General features: G+C 41.6%; 1 protein-coding gene across 7 annotated transcripts in view; it reads left to right on the forward strand.

Moving 5' to 3' along the window:
* LOC311010747 (teneurin-3) overlaps positions 1–18646 on the forward strand; it is a 317927-nt gene that overhangs the window by 206263 nt on the left and 93018 nt on the right. For 5 of the 7 annotated variants that reach the window (XM_084005346.1, XM_084005347.1, XM_084005350.1 and 2 more), the window contains 9 exons: positions 3508–3627; positions 6301–6384; positions 7017–7141; positions 9081–9327; positions 9937–10038; positions 10254–10448; positions 14227–14427; positions 16737–16922; positions 18207–18233. In XM_084005346.1, coding sequence (XP_083861472.1) covers positions 3508–3627; positions 6301–6384; positions 7017–7141; positions 9081–9327; positions 9937–10038; positions 10254–10448; positions 14227–14427; positions 16737–16922; positions 18207–18233 — 1287 coding nt within the window. The remainder of the gene's footprint in view (positions 1–3507; positions 3628–6300; positions 6385–7016; positions 7142–9080; positions 9328–9936; positions 10039–10253; positions 10449–14226; positions 14428–16736; positions 16923–18206; positions 18234–18646) is intronic. The other 2 variants (XM_084005348.1, XM_084005349.1) reach the window with 1 other exon arrangement.

The following is an 18646-nucleotide window of genomic DNA, read 5'->3' on the forward strand; positions in this document are numbered from 1 at the left end:
TAGACACACTAACATAGACTCACATAGACTCACATAGACACACTCACATAGACACACTCACATAGACACACTCATATAGACACACTCATATAGACTCACATAGACACACTCACATAGACTCACATAGACACACTCACATAGACACACTCACATAGACACACTCATATAAACACACTCATATAGACTCACATAGACACACTTACATAGACACACTCACATATACACACTCACATAGACACACTCATATAAACACACTCATATAGACTCACATAGACACACTCACATAGACTCACATAGACACACTCACATAGACACACTCACATAGACACACTCACATAGACACACTCACATAGACTCACATAGACACACTCACATAGACTCACATAGACACACTCACATAGACACACTCACATAGACACACTCACATAGACACACTCACATAGACACACTCACATAGACACGCTCACATAGACACACTCACATAGACACACTCACATAGACACACTCACATAGACACACTAACATAGACTCACATAGACTCACATAGACACACTCACATAGACACACTCACATAGACACACTCACATAGACACGCTCACATAGACACACTCACATAGACACACTCACATAGACACGCTCACATAGACACACTCACATAGACACGCTCACATAGACACACTCACATAGACACACTCACATAGACACACTCACATAGACACACTCACATAGACACGCTCACATAGACACACTCACATAGACACACTCACATAGACACGCTCACATAGACACACTCACATAGACACACTCACATAGACACACTCACATAGACTCACTCACATAGACTCACATAGACACACTCACATAGACACACTCACATAGACTCACTCACATAGACTCACATAGACACGCTCACATAGACACACTCATATAGACACACTCACATAGACACACTCACATAGACTCACATAGACACACTTGTATGTTCACACTGCTCTTGTCTCTTAGTGTCTGTAGCCAATTATATAGACTCACATAGACACACTCATATAGACTCACATAGACACACTTACATAGACACACTCACATATACACACTCACATAGACACACTCATATAAACACACTCATATAGACTCACATAGACACACTCACATAGACTCACATAGACACACTCACATAGACACACTCACATAGACACACTCATATAGACACACTCATATAGACTCACATAGACACACTCACATAGACTCACATAGACACACTCACATAGACACACTCACATAGACACACTCATATAAACACACTCATATAGACTCACATAGACACACTTACATAGACACACTCACATATACACACTCACATAGACACACTCATATAAACACACTCATATAGACTCACATAGACACACTCACATAGACTCACATAGACACACTCACATAGACACACTCACATAGACACACTCACATAGACTCACATAGACACACTCACATAGACTCACATAGACACACTCACATAGACACACTCACATAGACACACTCACATAGACACACTCACATAGACACGCTCACATAGACACACTCACATAGACACACTCACATAGACACACTCACATAGACACACTAACATAGACTCACATAGACTCACATAGACACACTCACATAGACACACTCACATAGACACACTCATATAGACACACTCATATAGACTCACATAGACACACTCACATAGACTCACATAGACACACTCACATAGACACACTCACATAGACACACTCATATAAACACACTCATATAGACTCACATAGACACACTTACATAGACACACTCACATATACACACTCACATAGACACACTCATATAAACACACTCATATAGACTCACATAGACACACTCACATAGACTCACATAGACACACTCACATAGACACACTCACATAGACACGCTCACATAGACACACTCACATAGACTCACATAGACACACTCACATAGACTCACATAGACACACTCACATAGACTCACATAGACACACTCACATAGACACACTCACATAGACACACTCACATAGACACACTCACATAGACACACTCACATAGACACGCTCACATAGACACACTCACATAGACACACTCACATAGACACACTCACATAGACACACTAACATAGACTCACATAGACTCACATAGACACACTCACATAGACACACTCACATAGACACACTCACATAGACACGCTCACATAGACACACTCACATAGACACACTCACATAGACACGCTCACATAGACACACTCACATAGACACGCTCACATAGACACACTCACATAGACACACTCACATAGACACACTCACATAGACACACTCACATAGACACGCTCACATAGACACACTCACATAGACACACTCACATAGACACGCTCACATAGACACACTCACATAGACACACTCACATAGACACACTCACATAGACTCACTCACATAGACTCACATAGACACACTCACATAGACACACTCACATAGACTCACTCACATAGACTCACATAGACACGCTCACATAGACACACTCATATAGACACACTCACATAGACACACTCACATAGACTCACATAGACACACTTGTATGTTCATACTGCTCTTGTCTCTTAGTGTCTGTAGCCAATTATATAGACTCACATAGACACACTCATATAGACTCACATAGACACACTTACATAGACACACTCACATATACACACTCACATAGACACACTCATATAAACACACTCATATAGACTCACATAGACACACTCACATAGACTCACATAGACACACTCACATAGACACACTCACATAGACACACTCATATAGACACACTCATATAGACTCACATAGACACACTCACATAGACTCACATAGACACACTCACATAGACACACTCACATAGACACACTCATATAAACACACTCATATAGACTCACATAGACACACTTACATAGACACACTCACATATACACACTCACATAGACACACTCATATAAACACACTCATATAGACTCACATAGACACACTCACATAGACTCACATAGACACACTCACATAGACACACTCACATAGACACACTCACATAGACTCACATAGACACACTCACATAGACTCACATAGACACACTCACATAGACTCACATAGACACACTCACATAAACACACTCATATAGACTCACATAGACTGCTAACATAGACTCACATAGACACACTCATATAGACACACTCATATAGACTCACATAGACTGCTAACATAGACTCACATAGACAGACTCACATAGACTCACATAGACACACTTGTATGTTCACACTGCTCTTGTCTCTTAGTGACTCAGACGGACATTTTTTTATCACCAAATCTTCCCTCTCTCCTCCTCCCCTCTCCTCCCCTCCCCTCTCCTCCTCTCCTCTCCTCTCATCCTGTTCTTTTCTACCTCCTTCCCATGTTGCATGTTGTGCTAACCCACCTGTTCCTCTTTCCCTCCTCGTCTCCAGCGATGCACCTGTTTGGTCTGAACTGGCAGCTTCAGGAGAGTGAGGGATACGGAGCATTTGAAAATGGAGGAGGTGGAAGAGATACGACTCCCAATACCTTCATGGTTTCTACAGACAACGGTGAGTTTCTATCCTTTCTTCTAACACCAAAAGCAACAAAGACAATGAAAACAAGTTGGCAAAACTGTTTGCTCCAGTGAATATGTATCTGCCAGAAATGTAAGTAAGGACAAGGCCAGTTAGCTTTGAACTGAAAGATAGAAATCCCTTCAGTCTATTTAAGTGTTACACATCGTCATGCTGCAGACAACACCCTGTCTCCTAATAAAGTACTTCCAGTCATATGTAGTTGTGATTTATTTCCAGTGCCAATGCAGGTGCAAGTACTGTGATGTGGATTACAAAGAGCAGAGGTCACAGATTATTGCTATAGTGACCATGATAGTGGAGGCCAGGCTCACATATATAGTGGAAGTATGAGGTAGATTTGAAAACATAATTGAGCTGGCATTATGTTTCTTCCATAAGGCTTCTTGCATAATCTGTGTAGATTGTAGATTATGTAATGTAAGCAGAAGCGGTTGCCAATAAGCAGCCCCACTCTCCATCCTGTCAGATCATTTCAACACAATACTTACATGCAATGAACACATGCACATGCACATACACATTGTTGCTCTTTATAGTCTTATAGTGAAACGTAGCATATAAATTACATAACAAGCCATTTTCGGTGCTGATGTTGAGGTTTTACTCTACATCACTTCAACGTGTTGTCGTACCACGGTTTGTGTGATATAAGAAAAGATCATTTCCATGCGTTTTCCTATGAATGTCCAGCACCACAAACAAGCAGTTAGCCTGTCCATGGCAGCAGAACTACGTGGTTATGTTGAGGAAAAGTTTGTGGTTTGGGTCAAAATAGCTACAGCAGTGGCATTACTTATTTAAATACAAATATGTAAGTTTGGCTTAAAACAACTATGGAAGTGACCTTACTTAAAGAACAAAGATCCTTCTGAAAATGACCATAGAACTTCTGCAGTTTATCATAACATGATGACAAACACGACCAACTGCATACACAGCATGCATGTGATACATCTTGGTCAGCTGTTAACAATTGTAAAAAACTGTAACATTAAGGTCAATGTTCATTTTAACTATGACACCACTTCAAACTCTCAGTCAACAGTTACTGTAGATATACAATTCTATATAATGCATAAAGGCAACGTACAAAAAAACAATATAATATAATAATATGATCCTAAGGACATTGTAATTCTATACGACAGCAAGAAGGCAGCCGTCCTTCTGAAAACATCCACATCTGAGTTGAAATCCTTCCACCAGTTTCCTTCAGCAGCAATACACAATGGGTACTGGCCAATCAGAAACAGAGTAATGGAGTCTTTGCAGAACACAGGTGAAAGAGGTCATTGGGCTAGTGGCCAGATGGACTGAGCGCTCATCAAGTTCTTCCTCTCTTTGTTAGTACTGAGTTACTTCTGCAGAAGTTAAAAACAAAATGTTCTGCTTCAGGCCAGTAGTGTGAGAGTGTTGCCTTCGAGATAAATACGGGTGGAGGCGCCTCGGAGCTGGGATTGAAGACTTCTGTCATATGTTGCAGCTCATATTAGTGTAACGAATGTGCTTAACGTCTAGACTGTCTCACACACACACACACAGTGTTGGTTTACTTGCCAGATGTCATGACTTAAGCCATTAAAGTGTAATGTTCTGATCATGAAAGGCCTATGAAATTACAAACTTTGAACAGAGCTGGAACCGGTCCAGCTCCATAGTGCTCACTATTTACATTCAACTACGGTGACAAAGGTCTGCCTCCGAACTCAGACAACCGTGAGGGAAGTATTCCAATTCATCACGTCCAACCTTCACCCTCACTGAAGCCAAATTCAAGTTGATTGGTTAGCAAACTTTTCCTTAGACCACATGTCACCATGACAACATGTTGGAGAGATACAACTCAGACCACTAAGCCAGTAAACCAGAATGGTAAAAAACAGTTTAAAAATCAGGGTGAAATGTGTCATTTCACCTCTCCAGGGATTACACACTCAGTCATGGTTTCATTTGACCCAGCCAGCTCCAACCAGGGTCACCTACCCTACCACCTACTCCGCTCCACGGACTCTCATGCCATCCTTTCAGATTGTCTTCACTCAGGCCGGTGTTGTGTGTTTGGAGTTAGTCCTGGTTAAACTGTGTGTAATAGTGACACTCATCAGCTGGAGGTGTTCAAGGAGACCTATGTTTACAAGACGTTTCAGTCGCAGAGTAAGGACAGGGATGCCACGTTTCTGTAGGCCAACGCCAAAACATCATGTTTTAGTTTACTTTCCCTCTTTCCCTTACTTTCCCCTTTTTATCATAGAACCAAACATTGAAATATATTAAGCTTGTGTTATATTTCAGGCATAATTGCAAACACATTTGGGGTGTTTTAGGATTCCTGCAGAACACTGAATGTCTACACATGCTGCATTTGCTTTTTGATGACTGTATGAAAAAGAGCTACCCACCTTTACAGGAAGACTTTGTCTTCTGTCTCCATCGCCACTGCCATCTGTAGGCTTTAGCTTCTATCTTTGTCTTTAAACCTGTTCCACACAAGGATTTATTCTCCGGAGGCATATTTATTAGGGAGGGCAGTTAGTGACAGTGTGGGCTCCATGGTAGCTCTGACAGCAGGGGGCGGGGTTTAGCAGCTGCTCAATTGTCTTGAGACTTTACATGTCCCTCTTATCTGTGTTGTTCTCTCTGCAGGTAAAATGTTTCTTCTAGAGAACAACACCATAGACACAGGAGAGGTGGACGTGGGAAGACGAGCCATACAAGATGTCCCACCAGGTAAGTTACACACACACACACACACACACACACACACACACACACACACACACACACACACACACACGTCATAAACAAAGACATACTCAAGAAAGCACAATCCACCCAGTTCGTCTTGTTCTGTAATAGTAGATAGTTTAATTTTAAAGAGTGCTGGGTTTCACTTTTCTTTACTATCCTTTATTACAGCTTCGTTGAGTGCTTGATTCTGATTGATGGTCTGTTATGTCTTTATATCAGACCGTTGCCATGGACGCAGTTTAAACTCTGTAAACAGCGAGAGGACTAATTTGTTATGGAAGAAATATAAACTATTATTATTTTTACGATAATAATGTTAAGCTATTACGAAGTTGTTTACAACAGAATCACTTCCAATGTGGAACATAGGACATGTAATTCTAAATAACCTCTGAGGAAGTTTACTACGCCAAATCAGCAATTCCAGAAGATGATATAAGAATAAGTAAGAATAAGTAAGAAAATGTAAATAATCACATCATGTTTTCAATGTGTTACATTGATTCATATGGTGAACAGACGGGGAGATTCTGAACTTGTATTAAGGAGTGTTTGAATATTTAAATAGCTGGTTGTGACTCCTGCTGGTTTCTTGTTGTTCTTTATCCCAGGTGTCTTTTGGAGGTCCCAGCTGTATATTGATCAACCGCAGTTTTTGAAATTCAACATCTCCGTGCAGAAAGATGCTCTTGTTGGGGTGTATGGACGCAAAGGCCTGCCGCCCTCACATACACAGGTTGGTTGCACAAACACATGCGTGTGCATGCACATACAATTACATACTCTTTTATTTGCACAGGGAATCATTAAAGTTTGCCAAACCTAGTGTATCAAGCCTGGAGGGCCTGTCAGACACCTTTTCATGTTCTTACCAGGTTTACTAACTATTCTCTGCCAACACATCCAATAGATCCTCACTCCTGACTTGGTCAGCGGCCTTAAGCTTCAGGCTATGACACTCGAAGTACACAAGTACACCTCATAGATAGTTAAATACATAGTATATTTTCAAAAGAACCTTTTGAAAGGTATTGATAAACGTCGATTTTTGGTTTTACAAGGGGCACAAACAGCGGTCTCCTGGGTTAAAGTCCTTTGCTTGTTCAGGTGCTAAAATGAAATTACAGACTTGAACTTGATCTGTAGTAGTAATATGACCAGCCCTCTCTCACCACAATTCCACATGTATTTGTGCATGCTCTTAGCGATGGATGAATAAATGAATAGCATTAACATGCTTTACATACAGTATGAGTGCAAATTACAATTATTCAAGTCTTTTACCCCTTTGGATTATAGAAAACATCGACAAATTACCATCACTTAACAGATATATGAAGCCAGAAGTTTTGTGTATTTCATGTCCAAGGTGTATACATCGCCACACACTCCCAAAGGAACCTTATCTGGAAGAAACCTTAAAATAATCAGAGAGGAAATCCACCTTTAGGCAAGTCAGGTGTGTAATGGATACTATGGTGAAACTAACAGTAACATGGGCCATGACATAAGATGTTGTGTCAGAAAGAGCACTACAGTACGGAGGTTCACAGTCCGTTGCTAAATACAGCAACAGCCCCGTGTTAAAGATGGTGTTTAACCAGCGGAAGGTGTTCATCCCCAGAATGAAATCTTATCAAACCAGATCAGCAACACTATTTTGACATCTCTGATGTCTGAAAGCTTTAAGAAACAAACAAACCTCAACCACCCACAATCCTCTGCTCTTTCATCAAAAATGATGAAAACACCGTCTCAAAATGTCAAAACCCATAATCCCGTTTGCAAATTTGCAAGTGTGTCTAGGTCAAGTGCTTTATGGTTAATAATGAAGCAGATATGTTTCTTATGAAGCTAAACTACCCTTTAACTACACTTCCATCTCTGTGTGACGGCTCATGTCTTCTATCGAGGGACTTATCCACTTATCTGTTAAAGACAGCTTCATACAATGCCACCCCATCACAGCTCACTTTAGCAATTCAGATAATAGAAAATGGTGTGTTTGTCCTTGTCACAACCTAATCCATCTAAGTTCTCATTTTGATGCCTGTGCACAGGTGATAGCCGAGGCCAGAGGCATTATGTTTTTGGATTGTCTGTCTGTCCGTCCGTTAATCCGTCCGTCTGGTCCATTCTCCTCAACGCAATTTATTTCAGGAACGCCTGAAGGGAATTTGTTCAAATATGTTACAGGCGTCCACCCGGACTCAGGGATGAACTGATACAGAACTGATTATGTTTTTCAAACAAGTGAAACTACAAAATGTATGTATGTAAATGGGAACTTGACTGAATGGCAGAAACACTTGAGTTGGTTGATGATTGAGTGTTGTATTTCGATGGCAGTGTTTAGCAAACAAAACAGGCTTTTAGTTTAGAATGGTTTGTCTAATGTGTGTAGTTAGTTAGTTATGTGTTTTAGAATTGCAGTGTTAGTGTGAAGCAGACAGTGTGCTAATGTTAGCATAGCTGGTTAACAGAGAGGCGACATGACAGAAGGAGCTGTTCTTGTGACTAGGCAATTGCAAAATCTTTTTACAGTATTTCACCTCACAATCTGAAACATCAGGAATTCAACTCCGACCATAAATATCTGGAGCCAGTGTCACATAGTGTCATGATGTCATGAATATCTTCACTGACTTCTTCTTTGTGTCTTTTCTGTTTTGCAGTATGACTTTGTAGAGCTACTGGACGGCAGTCGCCTCATTTCCAAAGACAAACGGGCGCTAAGCGACATGGACGCGGGACACGCACGCCCACACGAGGACGAGTCTGGAGGCAGGACTCGACACGCACGCTCTGTCAACGTGCACGAGGCCGGCTTCATTCAGTACCTGGACACGGGAATCTGGCATCTCGCCTTTTACAACGACGGACGCAACACAGAACAAGTGTGTTACAATACCATCATCATAGGTGAGACACGGCAACACGCTACACTGGACGTGAGGTCGATCGGTGAGTTAGTGTCCGCGGGAATGCACGTACACATTTACGTTTACATTTTTACATTTATATTTACATTTACATTTAGATATTTACATTTACATTTAGGTCATTTAGCAGACGCTTTTGTCCAAAGCATCTTACAATAAGTACATTTGTCAAAAGAAAGAAACCACAACATATCATTGCCAATAAAGTAAGAGTGAAAAAATTAAAAATTGTTAGCTCTTAAAGTAGTAGCTGTTCAGCAAGTATATCTTAAGTACAACAGTGCTATGATCAACGTGCTATAGGTAAGAACATAGAAGTGCGTGTGTGTGTGTGTGTGTGTGTGTGAGAGAGAGAGAGAGAGAGAGAGAGACAGAGAGAGAGAGAGAGAAGCAGTGGGAAAATTGGATGTTAGCATGCATTGACTGGACTGACTGGCTGTAACTACGGCAACCACAGAGGACCGATGTCGTGTGCTTGTGTGTGTGTGTGTTATTTCTTAACAGTTGCATATCCTGCCTACCAATTAACTTACACCAAACCTCTCTCCCTCTCTCCTTCTTCCCCTCTCTCTCACTCACTCTTAATCAGAGTCGATTATGGAGTGTCCTCAGAATTGTCATGGAAACGGAGATTGCCTCTCAGGAATATGCCACTGTTTCCCAGGATTTCTGGGGCCCGACTGCTCACGAGGTAAATGCACAAGCACAAGTCCTCTGCCGCCCACAGAGAGGCAGTAATTGTTGGGAGATAGATTTGTCATTCATGAACATGGACATAGTCATTTATTATATTTTAAGTCTAATTGAAAAGTTGGGAGCTCAAGGGGGACTTTCAGGGGTTCGAGTGTTAACGAGTGTATGAAGCCAGTGGGTCTAACTGTCCTCCTGTGTGTGTGCTGGGTTCAGCTGCCTGCCCAGTGCTGTGCAGTGGTAACGGCCAGTACTCCCGCGGCCGCTGCCAGTGCTACAGCGGGTGGAAAGGCACTGAGTGTGACGTGCCGACCAACCAGTGCATCGACATCCACTGTGGAGGACACGGCATCTGCATTATGGGGGCCTGCATCTGCAATACCGGATATAAGGGCGATAATTGCGAGGAAGGTAAGACTAATTTCCTCCACAGACGGACACAAAAGGGTATATTATTGACAAAAATGATGTTATTGACAGCAATTAGCCCCATCTCTCTCAGGCAATTTCTTCTGCTCTGCATTGTTTTCAACATGGACAAGCTGGAATATGGTGAAGACTTGATTGTCAGTCCAAATCTCCAAATCTCACATTTATTGCCATTTGCTTTTGCATCAGAAACATCCACACAATTTGTTATAATTGATACTAATTCAAAATCTTTTTTAAGCCATATTGGGGAACTTGGTGACCTCACAGGACACTTCATGAGCGCCATGTAGCGCTGGGTGCTAATTACACTGCTGAGTGTTTAGGAAGATGTGAAGAGCGCACTGGGCTTGATCACCCTTTGCCAGGTTTCAGTGCAGTTTATCACAGCTGTTGTGTCAAAATCCCCCCGATTTGTTAGTTCTCAAGGTTGAAATGTAAATGTTGCTCTCTTTGAAATGAGATCACGTTCTCCATGTCTGCTTGAATACATGCCGTTTAATCCCGGAAGGTAAAAACCGCAGGTTTTGTAAATCACCTAATGTTATGTGCAGTTTTCACAGGTGCATGCTCTGTACTTTGAAGTCATTTTTATAACGTTTAAGAACTAATAATCCTCCCGGCCTGTATGTACGTATGAGCTCAAATCTCCCCAAGGTGCAGCTGTTGACAGCTAGTTTATTGAGACGGCGGTTTATTAATTTACTCTAATCTCTCTGTCGCACACAAAAATAAACACACATAACCGTCGAACAGCTGACAGGTAGCTGGCTAAAGTAGGCTACATGGTTCCCATTACACTGATTTAATCTGAGTTGATCAATACTAATCTGTTATTTGCTGGTTGGACATGCACACACACACACACACACACACACACACACACAGAAAGGTTCATAATTATTTCTACGCAGGTACACACATTCACATCATCCAAGTATGCACAAACATAGACAAAAAGGTGAGCACACGCTGTGAATACATAAACTATCTCTTCCAAATATGCAAATACATATCACACGGGACAGTAACCAGATTAGTTTCAGATTAGTCCAATCCTCTATCACACTAATCCTTTGTGATTGAGTCTAAAGAAGGAGAGAGGGAGAGAGTTTTCTGAGCCTGTGTGTGTGTGTGTGTGTGTGTTAATCCTATTTGCGGCTGCTGAATCAGCACACTGTGTCAAAGATGCCATGTAGGATTTCCATGGAGAATCCAATGGTCAAATTGGAGCTGAGAGCGGCACAGAAAGAGTTAACCTGCGTGAAGGAGGTGCAGCCTGTGATTGGTTAATGAGTAGCCCATAAAAGAAGATGGGGTACATGTTGGAGTCCCTTTCCTGTCCTTCAGCATCAGAACAATGAGCGCCTTTGTTTGACAGCAGTTAGATGTGTTCAAATTGGAGCCTGACCGATATATCGGTGGGCCGATATTATCGGCCTATATTAGGCATTTTCCAAACTATCGGTATCAGCATTTATAATGGCCGATAAATGAATATTTTAAAAATGAAATAAAAACGGACAAAACACCCTAGGGTTGCACGGTATACCGGTACTAATTTGGTACCGGGGTACTGAGGCATTTAAAACGGTACTATATTGTATTTATATTGGGACCGGTACTTGCAGCGCGGCTGGCAGCGCCCGCAACAGCGCAGCGAACGCGCCATGTGACGTCACCGCGTTGTAAATACAGCTGAGAGGACGAGGAGCGAGCCGCAGCTTGGGGAGATAAAAAGAAAAAGCAAGCAAGCCGGAGGAAACAGCTAGCAAGTTAGTGAGCAGTGTAGACTGGAGCAACAAACGGAGCAGGAGGAAAGCTTGGAGAGAGAGAGAGACTGAAAGAGAGAGAGAGAGAGAGAGAGAGAGAGAGAGAGAGAGAGAAGAGAGAGAGAGGGGGAGAGAGAGAGAGGAGCACGGAGAGGAGAATGGCTGCTGCAACCGCCACCACGCCGCAACTTGTTGACAAACCAGGGGCGCGAAGTGCGATATGGCAGTTCTTTAGCTAAAAACAAATGCGCAAGGCGAGGCAATTAACGTCGAAGCACCACGGTGTTTAAAAACATGCATGGCTAACGGCGGAAACACCTCAGACTTAAAGGACAAGCACCCAGACCTGCACACTGAGCTCAGGGAACGACAGGTCATTTACTCAGGAAAAAAAGCCACATTCAGCTAAAAGCAAGCGCCACCGCCTTCACTCTTAACAAAAGTAGTTCTGGAAGAAAACAAATAGAGCTGGTTTATTTATATCATATAATTATTAAATGTATATAATATTATTGTATTTATATTTTCACAGTCCCTTATTTTTTCCAGAGCTGTAAAATGCATACATGCATTATTTAAAATTGTGTGCGTTAGAAAAGCTTGTCTTTGTGGTATTTTATTTTATTTACTGATTAATATGTTATTGTTCTAAGATTTTCTATTAAAATAAAGTAATTAATGACATTTTTTGCATTCTCCTTTTATTTGAAAAAGTATCGAAATACATGTACATGTACCGGTACCAACATGTTGGTATCGTGACAACACTAAAACACCCTTATAGAACTTAACAGAATTTGTCTCCAGTCTTGTTGGAAGTTATATTTATGAAACTTACCAAGTCTTTTAATACTGGTAACTTTGTGTTTGGTTGTTGTTGTTATTGTGTTTTTGTTCAAAGGACTTTAAGTTTTATATCTTAAGTTTGTATTTTTATACATTTTATTTATCAAAACTTTAATATATTTTAATTTTCCTCTGTTCCGTTGTGACAATAAAATGTATATAGTTTATTTTTAAACTGCATTATCATATTATTTTAGTGAAGACTCGTAAATAACTACAAATAACTAATGTTAGGGAAATCTGTTAATGTTTTGATACGCGTTTCTGAAATTAAAAAAAAAAAAAATATTGGCCGATATATCGGAATATCGTACTTTTAAATCAACAAACATTTGTATCGGTATCGGCCTTCAAAATCCTTTATTGGTCGGGCTCTAGTTCAAATGTGACGTGTCTTTTCTCATTCCGTGTGTGAGATAGCTGTGAGCCTTGTGGTAATGATATTTAAATATGTCCGTTACAAATGATACACATTCCTGTTGTATCACCTTTGAGGTACGTTCACACCAAATGGGAAATCTTGACTGCAGGATCAGATCAGTATTTATTCACGGGATCATTTTGTTGATCCATGTCACGCGGGCCGGAGAGGAGGCGGGGCTTAACTGTGTGTAGACACCGACACTGTTCCATCCATCGTGGCTGAAAGAAACATTTTCAAAACCATTGGCTTTGTATGGAATAGCCCAGTGCATTATCATTTGATTTGAATTTTGTATTTGATTTTATTACTGAAATGTTATATGTCATTCTAATCCAATCAAACATTGGTGAGAACGTTGGCCCCGTCCAAGTCTTTGAGATGTGTTCCTGCACCGTGAAGGTTTACTTCTGTCTCACTGTCAAATCAGTGAGCACTTGAGGTCTCTCTCGCCCTTCATGGACTGTTTCTGAAGATTAATTTCTATACAACTGAGAGCATATTTTTCATACATGTTAACAGAACCCACTTCAAAACACCCAAACTCTTTAAGTGGACTTTGGACTACAGTCCTGTTTTACAGCTTGGTCATGCCCCCCAGTGTAAAAAATGTTAATGCAGCCTGTAATTGAAAATAAAATACAAATGAAATATGTGTGTGTATGAACTGTGTGTACTTTTTGGTATGACGTTAACTCCCCCTCTCCACCTGTGTCTCCAGTGGACTGCATCGACCCCAGCTGTTCGGCCCATGGGGTGTGTATTCATGGCGAGTGTCACTGTCAGCCCGGCTGGGGTGGAGCCAGCTGTGAGATCGCCAAGGCGATGTGTCCGGATCAGTGTTCAGGTCACGGCACCCACAACGCAGAGACCAGCACTTGTACCTGCGACCAGAACTGGACCGGGCCCGAATGCTCTTTAGGTATGTGTCATGTTTAATGTTCCATGATCTGCCAGTGTGTATTGGATTCCTGTATCATTCCTTTACACAATCCAGAACTTTATTTTGACAGTATTTGTTAAAGCAGCAATGCACCAAGAGTTACAGAGTTAATAAAGTGCTTTACAGAATCATTAAGAGAGGATAAAGAAAAGCAGGATCAGCATGAAATTAAAAGAAAACAGCATTACAGGGAAGAACATAATTAAGATAACAGTGTTTGAGCTGCGAACCCCTCGGAACAGGCACAACAGAGGATACATAGCCTGTAACACAGCGAGAGAGACATAAGGTGAATGAGACAGGCAATTATATAAAGCCTGTACCTGTAAACATAATTCTGAGGAGTGATTTAAAGGATGGTGGTTCTTTAGCTCGACTTAGTTTTGCAGGCGATGTTCTCTTCTCCAGCTGATACCCTGATGGCAAAAACATGTTCACCTTTAGAAGTTAGCCAGGAGTTTGAGAGTGCCAAGAGAACGTTGCTGGAGGATATCACACTTCAGCTTTAGAGGAGGCGCGAGGTCAGTGGCATCGCTGGGGGCCGAACCACATCAACACCGGTAAAATCAGCAACATCTCCAAATCAATTCTTTGGCAGCCAATGAAGAGAAACCAAAATAGAAGTACGATGGTCTCAAGATTACTCCCTGCAGCTGAGGTTCGTAGTTCCTGCAAATAGGAGAGCCGTCTCTTGACAGTGGAAGGGATCAAGAGTACAACAATCTGGGCGATATGAAAAAGTAGCACAGATCCATTTTGATATAAGTTAGTGAGATAAAGAAAAGTAGAAAACATGACACATGACATAATCTCTGAAAGAGTTCAGAGTCAAACAATACATTTTATCTTCGGGTTTCTTACAACTTCATAAAGTGATCTCTATGGATCCACAGCACAACCCTGTCTCCTAGAAACAACATAATGGCAACTGAAGAACTTCCTTTGATCAAAATAGAAACAATCATATTTATTGTTCTGCGACTGATGATTATGTCAAAGGTCGTGATCCTGCATGAGACGGGACTTTTTTAACCAAAACCACCATCTCTCTGTCTCAGCCCCGGTACGGCTCAGTGCTGTGATTTGTAAACCCATCCAGTCATGGTCAAAACACTGCCAGGCTTTACCGAGGCAGCAATTACATTTCCTCCAGAATGCGTTGGACAAACCGGAGGTTTGCATTTTCCATCATCCGAGTCCTGCAAACCAAAGGACTAAATATGTTGTTTGTCAGTGCATTCCCAAATGATCGTGATTTGACAGTGCCTTCACAAAAGAACACAGCGGTTCCAAAATTCATAAGGCGGTTTTGTGACCTGCCGTTGCTATGGATACGGTGCGGTTAGGGTAGGTCAGGGAAAGATCATGGTCGTGGATGAAGGAAAACCAAAATTGACTGTCAGGAGGTAACGGGGAAACAAAGAGCAGTCTCCGCTGTCACAGTCACAGCCGGTCCTCTCTGGAGGGTTTTGCGGCGCTTCAACAACGTCGTTATTTCAGGCTTGGCTCCTGACTGACGTGAGTCACAACTTACACTTCCAGCAGAGGTTGCCTGTCAGCACAATATAAACACACGCTGTTTCTGGCTTTTGAACAAGTGACCAATGTTGTGTTTTTGTGGTGAAGGAGTTTTCTGGTGCTGTAGAAAGGAAGGAGGAGAGAGAGAGGGAGAGAGGGAGGAGAGGGGGGGGGAGACAAGTGACAGCATTGATGCAGAAAAAGAGGTGAGATTGAAAGAGAAAAGAGCTGTAGGAGGAGTGCAGATCAGTAACAGATGGCTCGACATAAAAACAAATAAAAGAGAAAAGGAGTGTGTGTTTGTCTCGCTATCTGTGTGTGTGTGTGTGTGTGTGTGTGTGTGTGTGTGTGTGTGTGTGTGTGTGTGTGTGTGTGTGTGTGTGAGAGCTTGTGTGCATGCGTTCCCACTTCTATTCCTGTTGCCTTTGGCTGAGAATTGTCTTGTCAAAACCAATAAACACACATCCAATTAAGTACTGTCGCTTTGTAGAAACATGCACACACACACACACACACACACACACACCTACACGCACACACATACACATTTGTTCTAGGGTGTTCTTGACCTTTTCTCAAGAAAAAGCATTCAATCACATTCACAACAATACACACAATCCCAGCAAAAACCATGATGCATACTTAGAGTATTGTTCATAATGTTCCACATTAGCGTAAGTGGAGTATTTCTCTTCCTTAAATGCCGAACCGTGTATTGCAGTCACCGTGGTATTTCTCTGTGTTAATATGTGTCTTCCTTTCACCAACAGAGGTGTGTGAAGTGGACTGCGGCAGCCGCGGCGTCTGTTACGGCGGTGTGTGTCGATGCGAGGAGGGCTGGACAGGAAGTGTGTGTGACCAGAAGGCCTGCCACCCTCTGTGCAGCAAGAACGGCGTTTGTAAGGAGGGGAAGTGTGAGTGTGACCAGGGATGGACGGGGGAGCACTGCAATATAGGTGAGTGGACGGGACTGGAGTCGCCATACTGTCACTGGGGAAATGAGAAGGGTTTTCAAGGATCATTGTTGGCTATCTTGCTGAGAAATGATATCATCATCAACTCCTCTGTTTATTCACGGGGATAGCAGACTGCAACAAACTGGATATTTATAATATAATAATAATAATACATTTTTGATATATTTCTGTCTACAATCACTTGAAAAAAGACTGCTAATGCAGAAGGAATATTCCAACCTTTGTTAATAGAAATCCATATTTTCTAGGAATGAGTGCAGGCTAAGTATGCAGGCTGCTGCACTAGAATTGAGATTAGGATAATTGGATTGTAGAAACCATTAACATTGACATGCATTTGGCAACATGCCATAGGCATATTTACAGGTTTTGGACCTGATTGTGTTAAAAGGGAAACTGACTCAAATCTGATCAGTATGGTGGCAGAGTTTGTCATATCAGCAGATATTGTATTGCTGTCCTAAGGATCAATATAATATTGTATCAGGATGAAACACTTACATGCAATATATTCACACACACACACACACACACAATTCTTTGACTCGGTATCTACATTGTGTTTAATGGTGAGTTGAAAGCCTCATCCTGTTGTGATGGATCACCAGTGGAAACGGATGAGGAGTGAAACCTTCAGCTCACCACCACACACTTGTTGTCACACAGACAGAGGGCTGCAAACGAGGGGGGGGGGGTCCGTCTGGCCACCACAGCTCGGTTGTTAAGACAGATTTCATGGCTGGGAAAGGATTCATAATTATGTCCTCTCGTCTCTAACCACCACGTTCACATCTCATGAAATAAGCTGCTGCAGACTGTGACCTCGCTGTAGAATTGCTTGCATATTCATGATTTGGCTGTTTTTGCATGGAAATATATCCCAGCTTAGTTATATTTACCCTAAAGCCAGTGCAGTCCAGTGTATAACAATATAATACTGGTAACAAAGTATTGAGTGAAGTCAGTGTTAATGAGGTGTAGAAGGATCCAATGATGAAGAATATCATCTTCCTCTTCTTTCCTGTCTCTGTGTGAGTGTCTTTGTGTCTACTTACATTTCTAACTTCTTCATTGATTGACATGTGATCAGCTGTCCTCGTGAGACTGGAGGTCTTACTGTTTACTCTTCTGCTGCCTACTGTTCTGGACTAACTCTTTCTTTCTTTCTTTCTTTCTTTCTTTCTTTCTTTCTTTCTTTCTTTCTTTCTTTCTTTCTTTCTATCCATCTCTTTTCTTCCTTTCTTTTCTCCCTCCTTCTTAAAGCTCACAATCCGGACATTAGAGTAAAAGGTACTGTGGTCTTTTCTCCTCTTTCTCCTCATCACTTTTTTCAGCTTCTTCTCATCCTCCCCTCTCCCTTTCCTTTTCTCTTCATGTATGTGGAGCTGTGGCCGCTTCAGTGGTTGTTTCATTTACTTATCTATTCAGATTTAAAAGGTAAAGATCTTGAGTATGTTGTCTTTTTTCCTCTCATCCCCTCTATCATTTTACTGGCTCTGATAACACGCACGGTTACTGTTGCTATGAACATTTCAGGAATGTTAAATTGTCCTTAGCAAAATGCACAATGGCTGTATTTCCTCGTGCCTATCGGGCTGCGCGCTTAGCTGTTTTCCGATCAAACAGAATGAATGACTTTGCAGCTCGTTGTTGAATGGATTCTCTCTGGATGTTGTCCACTTAGCAGTAAATCATTTCAATTT

This window comes from Eutrigla gurnardus (assembly GCF_963514095.1).
Source record: "Eutrigla gurnardus genome assembly, chromosome: 3".
In the NCBI taxonomy this organism is placed as follows: Eukaryota; Metazoa; Chordata; class Actinopteri; order Perciformes; family Triglidae; genus Eutrigla; species Eutrigla gurnardus.